At 32.1% G+C, this 9,712-nt stretch overlaps 1 protein-coding gene across 1 annotated transcript; it reads left to right on the top strand.

The window, feature by feature from the left end:
* The first annotated feature begins 2,051 nt into the window (after nucleotides 1-2,051).
* On the top strand, nucleotides 2,052-6,803 carry LOC128219503 (uncharacterized). Its single transcript, XM_052927311.1, has 6 exons — nucleotides 2,052-2,123; nucleotides 3,818-3,903; nucleotides 5,304-5,372; nucleotides 5,871-5,994; nucleotides 6,422-6,541; nucleotides 6,793-6,803. Exons 1-6 carry the CDS (start codon nucleotides 2,063-2,065, stop codon nucleotides 6,801-6,803), a joined length of 471 nt encoding a protein of 156 aa, XP_052783271.1. The 5' UTR covers nucleotides 2,052-2,062.
* The last annotated feature ends 2,909 nt before the right edge of the window (nucleotides 6,804-9,712 follow it).

The raw sequence follows: 9,712 nt of genomic DNA, 5'->3' as shown, positions 1-9,712 counted from the left end.
TTTCAAGATTTAAGAAATATTTTGAGTTAGTTTCTCCTTTTTCAATAAAATCTACCTTTGACAGTATCTGTGCGCCTATGGCTTTATTTTTATATATTTCTTTTATTTCTCCTTCAATTCGAATAATATGTGAGGAAAGTTCAACGTATGGGTAATTGTCATTCGATTCATACAATTTTTAAGTTCTTTTTCTAATTCATTCAGACGGTTATGGCGAGTTCGCGATTGTTGTTTCGAAAATTCAACTGTTCGATTTCTAACTTCTATTTTGCAAATTTCCCATTTTATCTGAGGTTTAAGATCTTTTTGAATGATTGTTCATTTTTAATCAATATTTAACATCCCTTACTATTTGATTCACCATTACTATTTATAAGAGTCCACCCAATGAATTAATTTTTAATTAATTTGTCGATATTATCATAAAAAATTGTTTTTTGTAGAAAGGTTATATCTGCTTTTTGGTTCCTTAACCATTGAATTAAACGGGCGCGTTTACTACTATCCCTTAAAGCTGCACTCCCACAGATTCATCATTTCTACAACTTTTTTTATTTTTTGCTTGGAAAGAGTAAGTTTTTGCGTAAATATCTGCAAACCAATGATAAAAGATCGCTGACAAAAAATCAGATCGCAGGTGTTCATATTTACGCTCGAAAATTAATGTTTTATTGCTTAAACCGTTACTAACGGTTTAAGAAAATTCATAAACATCAATTTTTGAACTTAAATACAAAATTCTGCGATCTAATCTTTTTGTCAGCAGACTTAAATAACTGATTTTCATGGATTTTCTCAAAAATTGGCTCGTATCAAGACAAAAAGTGAAAATGTTGTCAAAACCTACAATCTGTGAGAGTGCAGCTTTAAACATTGAACGTTAAGAGATATAATATGAATTATTCTTTGGCTGTGTTGCATTATATTAGGATACTCCTAAATATAGATGATTAAGGGGAAAAAAGAAAGAAGAAATCGTTCTTTGAAAGATTTCTAAACTGAAAAATGGAGGTAATATGATGTAAGCCCAAAGTACATTCTTATCGTAAGACAGAAGATCTTCAGTTGGCGTGGGAGGTGATTGCTATGCCGCGCACGAGGTTTTACCTTTGTTCGGTGTGACGTATTTGTCAATGGACTGCTGATTAGTTTTAAACATCTCACAGTCCGGTTTCCTCAAGGTATTGGAGTAGACGACCCAGAAACAGGAATTTTTCTTCTATTTTTAGAAGAGGGGATTTCCGACCGTGAAGGCATACTTGTCTGTGAATCTTGACTGTCCGGGGAATCAGACTCGACGCTTTAGTCGGACTCCTCGCCATTTGACACATCTGCAAAATTACAGTCTGATTTCGTGTGCCCTTTCTGCTTACGGTATACGCATACCCAGTCATAAGGACACTCGTTAAAACCGTGCCCTTCTTGTAAGCATTTTGTACATTTTAGTACTTTCAGCCTCACATTCTGTCCAAAATGAAAAATCCGGCCTGAAAATAGGTTATTTTCTTGTACACTGTTTTCATGTACCAATGTACTAATACATAAATCATCAAAGCTAAGGATATCTATTTAATCTCAAACAAATATAAATGTTTTGGTTACTATAATTAACAAAACTGGCATGATATGTTGTTGAAAATTGAGTTTCAAATTGTTAATGATTAAGTCAACAGAGCAGTAAAAAAAGTATTTTTTCAAATCGATTTTTTTCGAGTAATAATTAAACACAATGGTAAACACGATATATAAACTTTACTAAACGGCACTCGACTATGGTACGTGTTCTTTATCCTAAACACTAGATTTATTTACGAATTTTAGACCATGAACAATAACAGAGCTATAAAGTTACCGTTGCAGTAATTATAATTACACACTTAATGGCAAAATAACATTTGAACGAATACTCATTAACTATTAAGGTCACACACATATTTAACATTAAACAACATGATTCTCCATATAAAGGAATTCCTTGCCCCAGTTTGATAAGGTAAATTGCGTCGACGTCTTGAAATTTCGAATTAAGTAATATAAGCAGATCTCATAACTCGATAGCAAGATGACATCTAAGCACATTCTTTTATGTGTTATAGTAGTGGTGGCATTCCTCTTCCGAGTCGGTAAGACATGTGTTGTTTGAAATAGTGTTGTATGCAGTTAAAACCTTAAAAATGCAAAAAAAACAACGAGAGGAATATGTGGAATATGATTACATTACTTGTTATGTTGTTTTCCTTGGACCTTATTAAAATCCCACGTTTTTTAAAAAATCGTTTGCAGAACGAACTTTTTAACATAAAAACAGTATTATTACTGCAAAAACTTGGAACGTCTGCCGTTATGATGTTCTGCAAAAGATTTTAAGCGTATCACGTTAAAGTATCGTATTAAATTCAGCCAGATTACTTACTTTAACTTGACTTGATTAAACTAAAAGAAAGACTAGTAAATCTCGATTATCTTACGATAACTCATTTTATAGTCGAAAACCCTTCAAAAAGTGTGCTGATTTTTATATTGTTTTATTGAACATTAAAACTAAATGCTAGAACCAGGATGTGGTTCATGATGCGTTCTTTATATTTAAGATTGATAATGCTACAGTAGACTGATAGTTTGTTTAAGTTTGAGTGATGCACACTATTTAAAATTGTCTTTATACTCTATATCCAGTCCAATACCATCACTCAGAGAGAACAAATCCATTAATATCTCACAGATTAAATATGTTTTGCTGAACCAGAACTCGGCTATCTTCCGGCCTGATTCAGGGGGCGGGGGCGGGGGGACTGGTGCTAAACGATAAAGTGGGTGAATGTTTTTAGGAGGAACGCGAAATGCATGTTTAATCGTTTAAATCAATTGGATTTGAACTGAATTTAAGGAAATGTATGGTTGTCATATACATGTAACGCTTCAAGTAGCTGTTTATTCCAATGTGAAGAGTTGCCTGTTTGCATTTAAATGTATAGACACATTAATTAGTATTGTATAACCATAAGGAAAATCGCACTGATACTACATTTTATGAAAACAATGTTACAGACTAAATCCATGAGCATAATTTCAGCCCTTTTAATCAGTCCCAAATGAAATGTCTTCATATTTAAATTAATTTTAATATCAAACTTTTAACAACTTGTATGCAAAGAAATATGAACAAAATATATGCAAAAAGCTACAGAAACATGCTCAGTAGCAAGAAGTTTAAACATAAACCCGGTTTAGTGGCAATGGGCAAACGCCAAAGACATAGAACACAAATTTACAAACAAGAAACATAGAACAGCACACAACTCTACAAACAGCGCAGTGCATAAATACTATATATTATATATATAAATAATTGGTATGTTTATCAAGAATTGTTAGGTACCGCCTTGGAACGGTCAGTAAAATGTAAATTTACTGGGGGTTTAAACCAGTTTGTGAGCACCACCTCACTCTTGTCCCAACAATTCCGAATAAAGTAAAAACGTAAATGGTAATCTTAAGTCACTCATGCGCAGTCAGTGGATTGAAAATTGCATCATATCTTAATTTCTTGTAATATCATTGCGATTTATTTTTAAGACTTTTTGAGACAATCGGGCCTCGGTTTTTAAACAATTTTCAAACTGTTATATATCAGATTTTGGCATTGATAACGAAATAAAACAAATCCAACCACGTTTTTGTTTGTCTTGACATTAACTGTTTAACATTATTTTTAGTTAAACTGTTTAAACCCGTTTTGTTTATGATTAGTGCGGGCCATTTGGCGTTCGCCTAAAGAAAATATGGTAAATAAATATAATACAATACTGTCTTCCAGAATGCGGGCCAATGGAGTGTTATAAATGTCATAGTGTAGAAGATCCGACACTTTGTAATACAGTTATTCAATGCCAAATGGGACAGGTATGTTTAAACACTTAGTCTAGTTTCGTTTATATAAATCCTTATGTGCATTGTTCCTCACATTGATAGAGGTATTATTCCGTTTGTTTAAGCATTTTTTAAACCGATGAATGTGTCTTTATAATATCACTCACGGAAAGGTTATAAGGTTTAATAATACATTTTGTTTAAACAATATAATAACATGATCAAGTTTTGTCCTAAATAATATTGGAGGTTGTGTTCATGAATCATTTTTTCATTTTTTTTTATCGATCATGGCTAGACTTAACACATGGGAATTGCATAGCAAATTCGTCAAAGTCAACGAATAATAAACTACTATCAGGAATTGTACTACTACTCATTATGTTGAATATAAAGAATATTAAATAATGAAGATAGTAGTTCAAGTCGCAATATGGTCACTTAAAGAGCACATGTAATTCATTTTATGAATCTAACGGGTGTTACTCTGATTTGCTAATGAAAGTTCAACAAACTAGAGTTCCGTGAATCGATTGTATTGCCTGTCGGGAACACCAGTCATTGCTAAACCAAATTTGGTATTTTTATGTTGAGTTCCATTGCTAATGCAAATCTTTTCATATAAAAACATTTTGATATCTCTTTCAAAAAATATGTTTTCATATTCCGTGGAAGAACATTCAAATGTAAACTATTTGAGATAAAGTTGCTATGCATCTGCTAGGTCATTCGTGCGAATCAAACATTGCTTGGGATATACGAAATACAAATCATGCTGATTTATTATTGCGTTGCCTATTAAAATTAATGAAATTGGTGAAGTTTTGAGAAATAAAGGGCGGTTTCTTTTGAATAAATATTGCGACATGGTTATGTATTACACACATATTAGATATTCCTATTACAATTGTCGTAGTTTTAGTTTTAAATGAGTTTTGTTAAGTTTTGAAAATGTACGGGCCATCACTAAAGAGTGAAAAGTGTGATGATCGCATTTTTGTTAAGATATTATGCCCTTAAACATTGCAACATAATTGAATAACACATGCTCAATTAGAAAGCAATCAAGTAAACATGATCATTTGCTGACACCTCAAGGAATATTTCTCCATCAATTTGACTGTTAATTGAGAAAGTATGCCCTTAAACAGTGTAACCAGATTTGGTAAATATTTGAAGATGAATGCTCAAGTAAGGGAGTGGATGAGTATAAATTGGTAAAATTGTGGTTATTAAAGGAATCAAATCTATTTTGCAATCTAATTGTGGTTCGATCTCTGATAATGATATCTGATAATGGAGCAAAGTTTGGTAAATAAAGGACAAGAAATGAGCCGGTCAGAGAACTGGAAAAACGAATTGCTCAATTTGATATATATTTTATAGTGTATGTATATGCTGCCGTTATAGTTTTATCTATTTTTTCTGTATAGTCCTGCTACGTCAAAACGATTCAATCCTCACCTACAGTATTGTTCGAGATGGGATGCGAAAACAATCAGGTAATCTTAATGGATGATTAAAACAATGACAAAATGTTAATTTTAAACCAATATGCAATCATCACTTAAGACAAAGTACAGCTCACTGAGGGCCGTTCAATGGTTTGGACCTATAAGGTTTGGAGGTTCGAAGCGGTCTGTATTATTTCTCATATTATACCGATTTTTTATCTTAGCTTGGGAAACAAATAAAAATTCAATTAAAGTTTTATTCTGTTCAACAAATACATGATTTCAGACCACAGTTATGACAGGTACTCGTAAATACTGTTTTTGCAAAATCTACTCAACGGCTGCAAACACTATTTCTTTAGCGTGGCCTATAACATCAATATGTACGGTGTTTTTTAAGAAAGAAAATTAAGACAAACACATGTTGCTAATAAACGGTTGTTTGTTTTTATGAATAATTTCAATAAAAGCAGTTATAATTAAATATTTTTTACAACTTCTTTTGGCTCGTCATATATTGTTATATAATTTTAAGTGTTTGTTCAGCATTGTAGCACGGGTTTCCCTGCATCGTCAATCGTCGGTAAACGTCAGACAGCTGCCTCATACTGTCATGACTGTTGTTCAGCAAACGACCGTTGTAACGATGAACTGTGTGCCCACAGGACACGTAAACAATTTTCCTGATCTCTTTGAATCTTCAACTCATATTTGTTTGTAATTGTAGTAAATGTTTGAAAGGTAGATATACGAGCTTAAACTGTTTGTTTGCCCTTGGAAGTAATATGTAAAATAAATATAAGACAATAAATAAGAAATTGTAACTGCACCCTTTATCTGTGCTCTTGAAATCATTCACAATGAGCACGATTCGTGAGTTCTGTTTACTTTCAATTACCCATGTAATGTGTGCAGTAACTGATCTGTAGTTGTCTCATACCCTTCGTCTGTTTGGATTTCGTTAATAATTACTCGCATGCTACTTATTGCATGGTATGAGCTTTGTTTAAAAGTATTCGTTCTGATTTGAAACCTATTGCATAAAAAAGCAAAGAAACACTCTCCTACATGAAAATAATTTGTGTATATTTTTTCAGCTGAATGCGTAGATTCTGAAACAGTTGACTGCGCCCTAATGCATTCCGTTTTCGACGTTTGTGCTGATATCGATCATGCGAAAACCTTCTGTCCAAAGTTTTGTGGGCTTTGTGAACATGGTAGGTGTGGCTAAGCATTCATTTGTTATTTTATATCATAATGGTCAAATGAATCGCTCCAAAAGTATACAGGGGTCACCAGGTACAACCAAAATGGTAACATTGTTGCTAATGACTCGGTACATTGATAGTTGTACATCGGATACATAATTCATGGCTTTATTCTGTATCTACATCAACGATATGATAATTTTATTTTATAGGAAAATACTGATTGCATAATTACACGACAAATATTTTTCTGTTACCAGGACGCGAGTAGACGTGTATATAAAGATTCGATTGTTTTTTTAATATCATTAATAAAGCCCATTATATGTATCATATAATTGGAAGGCTAAGTTCATTTGAAAACATGAGTAATTCTCGTATGACGCCGCAAAATAGGTTTTCATTACACAATAAAAATCAGGCGGTCGTAGGGACATTTTATTTTGTTAACTGACAAAGCTTAAGACAAGCTTGACATAGGTAAAATATATTATTAAAAATTTACTCGTAATACTTTCTACATCAGGCGTTACCACGTTAAGAACAATTTTAGGTCAGACAACTACGACACCGTCTCCAACTACGCCGACTCCAACAACGCCGACCATAATTTCAGGTAGCACTATATGTTAATGTTTATTATTTTATTTTATCAATTTTCGATGAAAATTGAAGTATTTTCATAGTCGTAAGATGATTGTTTCCTTCGATAACGCCGACCATATTTTCAGGTAGCACTATATGTTAATGTTTATCATTTTATTTTATCAATTTTCGATGAAAATTGAAGTATTGTCATAGTGGTAAGATGATTGTTTCCTTCGATAACGGTGTGTGATATTTCTAGAACTTAAAGCAACAGTTGGTTAAAACATTGTAGAATGCAGCTATAACATTGCAACGAAAAAAAAATAAAATGAATACAACTTTAATATGTTTGTATTCAAAGAGGTACTCATAATCAGCATGATCTTTCCTCTCCGTTCTCCATATAAAGGGCTTTGATGCCCCAGTTTGATAAGGTTTCGAATTTATATAAGTGATACAAGCAGATCTTATAACTCGATTGCAAGATGGCATCTAAGCACTTTCTCATGTGTGTTATATTAGTGGTGACATTCCTCTTCCGAGTCGGTAAGACATGTGTTGTTTGTAATAGATATTTTTGCAGTTAAAACGTTAAAAATTGCAATAAAAACGAGGAATATATGTGGAATATGTTTACATTATATATAATGTTGTTTTTATTAGACCTTATTAAAATCCCACATTTTTTCTATAAATCGTTTGCATTACATAAACGAACTTTTCAACATAAAAACAGTGTAATTACGGCATAAACTAGGGACGTCTGCCGTTATAATGTTCTGCAAAAGATCCTAAGCGTATCACGTTCAAGTATCGTTTTAAATTCAGCCAGATTACTTACTTTAACTTGACTTGATAAAAACAAAAAGAAACACTAGTTAATCGTGATTATCCTAAGATAACTTCCTTTATAGTCTGAAACCGTTCAAATAGCCTGGTGATTTTTATATTGTTTTATGGTACGATATAACTAAATGCTAGAACCAGGATGTGGTTAAGGGTGCGTTCTTTATATTTAAGATTGATTTTGCTTATTCAGATTGATAGTTTGTTCAAGTCTGGGTGATGCACATACTTTAATTTGTTTTACTCTGTATCCAGTCCAATACCTGCACTCAGGAGAGAAAGAAAATCCATAAATATCTCACAGATTAAATATGTTTTGCTTGACCAGAACTTGGTTGTCTTCGAGCCTGATTCAACAGGGATGTATGGGGGCAAAATGGTGATAAACTATAAAGTGTGTGAATGTTTTTAGGAGAAACGCAATATACATTTTTATTGTTTAAATCAATTGGATTAGAACTGAATTTAAGGAAATGTATGGTTGTCATATATGTGTAACGGTTAAAATGGTATTTTTTTCCAATCTGATGTTTTGCCTGCTTGCATTAAAATGTATAGGAAATTAATTTATTTAGTATAATATAACCATAAGCAATATCGCACTGATACAAAATCAATTGAAACAATGTTACAGATAAACCATGATCATAATTGCAGCCCTTTTCATCAGTCCCAAATGAATTGTCTTCATTCTTAAATTTATTTTAATATCAATACTTATGTGAAAACTACAGAAACAAGCTCAGTAGCAAAGAGTTTAACATAAACTTTGTTTAATTGAACAGGTTAAACGCTTAAGACAAAAAACAAAAAAACAAAAAAATCACAAACAAGAAACATTGAAGAACAGCAATGGGAATCAATGAATGGACAATTGCATCATCTCTTCTTTTAATAACTTTGCGATTTATCATTAAGACTATTGGAGACAATCGGGCATCGCTTTTCAAACAAATTTAAACCTGTTAAATCAGCTAATGGCATTGATAACGAAATAAAACAATTTCAACCGAAATTCAACCGTGTTTTTTGTTTGTCTTGACATTTACTTCTATAATATTATTTTTAGCAAAATTGTTTAAAAGGTTTGAACCCGTTTTGCTTATGATTTCTGCCGGCCATTTGTCGTCCGCTTACAGGACACAGGGTAAATAAATATAACACAAAACTGTTTTCCAGAATGCGTGCCAATGGAGTGTTATAAATGTCAAAGTGTAGAAGATCCAACACTTTGTAATACAGTAATTCAATGCCAAACAGGACAGGTATATATAAACATGTATATTGATATTATCCTTCATAGTGGTATAATTCCGTTTGTTTGAGCATTATTTAAACCGATGAATATGTCTTTATAAAATCACTCACGGAAAGGTTGAAAGGATATATATTAAATATTGTTAAAACAATATAACAACATATTTAAGTGTTGTCCTAAACCTTTGAGGTTGTGTTCACAAAATATTTTCATATAAAATACAAAAAATATAGTTTAAGATTCCGAGAAAAACCTTCAAATATAAAATATTTGAAATATGATTGCTATGCATCTGCTAGGTCATTCGTGCGAATCAAACATTGCTTAGTTAAAGGATATTAGCAAAGCATGCTGATTTATTATTGCCTTACCTATTTAAATTGATGAAATTGATGAAGTTTTAAGAAATAAAGGACGGTTTCTCTTGAATAAATATTGCCACATGTTTGTGTATCACAAACATATTAGATGTTCCCATTACAATTGTC

This window comes from Mya arenaria, chromosome 15 (assembly GCF_026914265.1).
Source record: "Mya arenaria isolate MELC-2E11 chromosome 15, ASM2691426v1".
Lineage (NCBI taxonomy): Eukaryota > Metazoa > Mollusca > Bivalvia > Myida > Myidae > Mya > Mya arenaria.
This window is presented reverse-complemented; position numbering and strand designations above follow the sequence as displayed.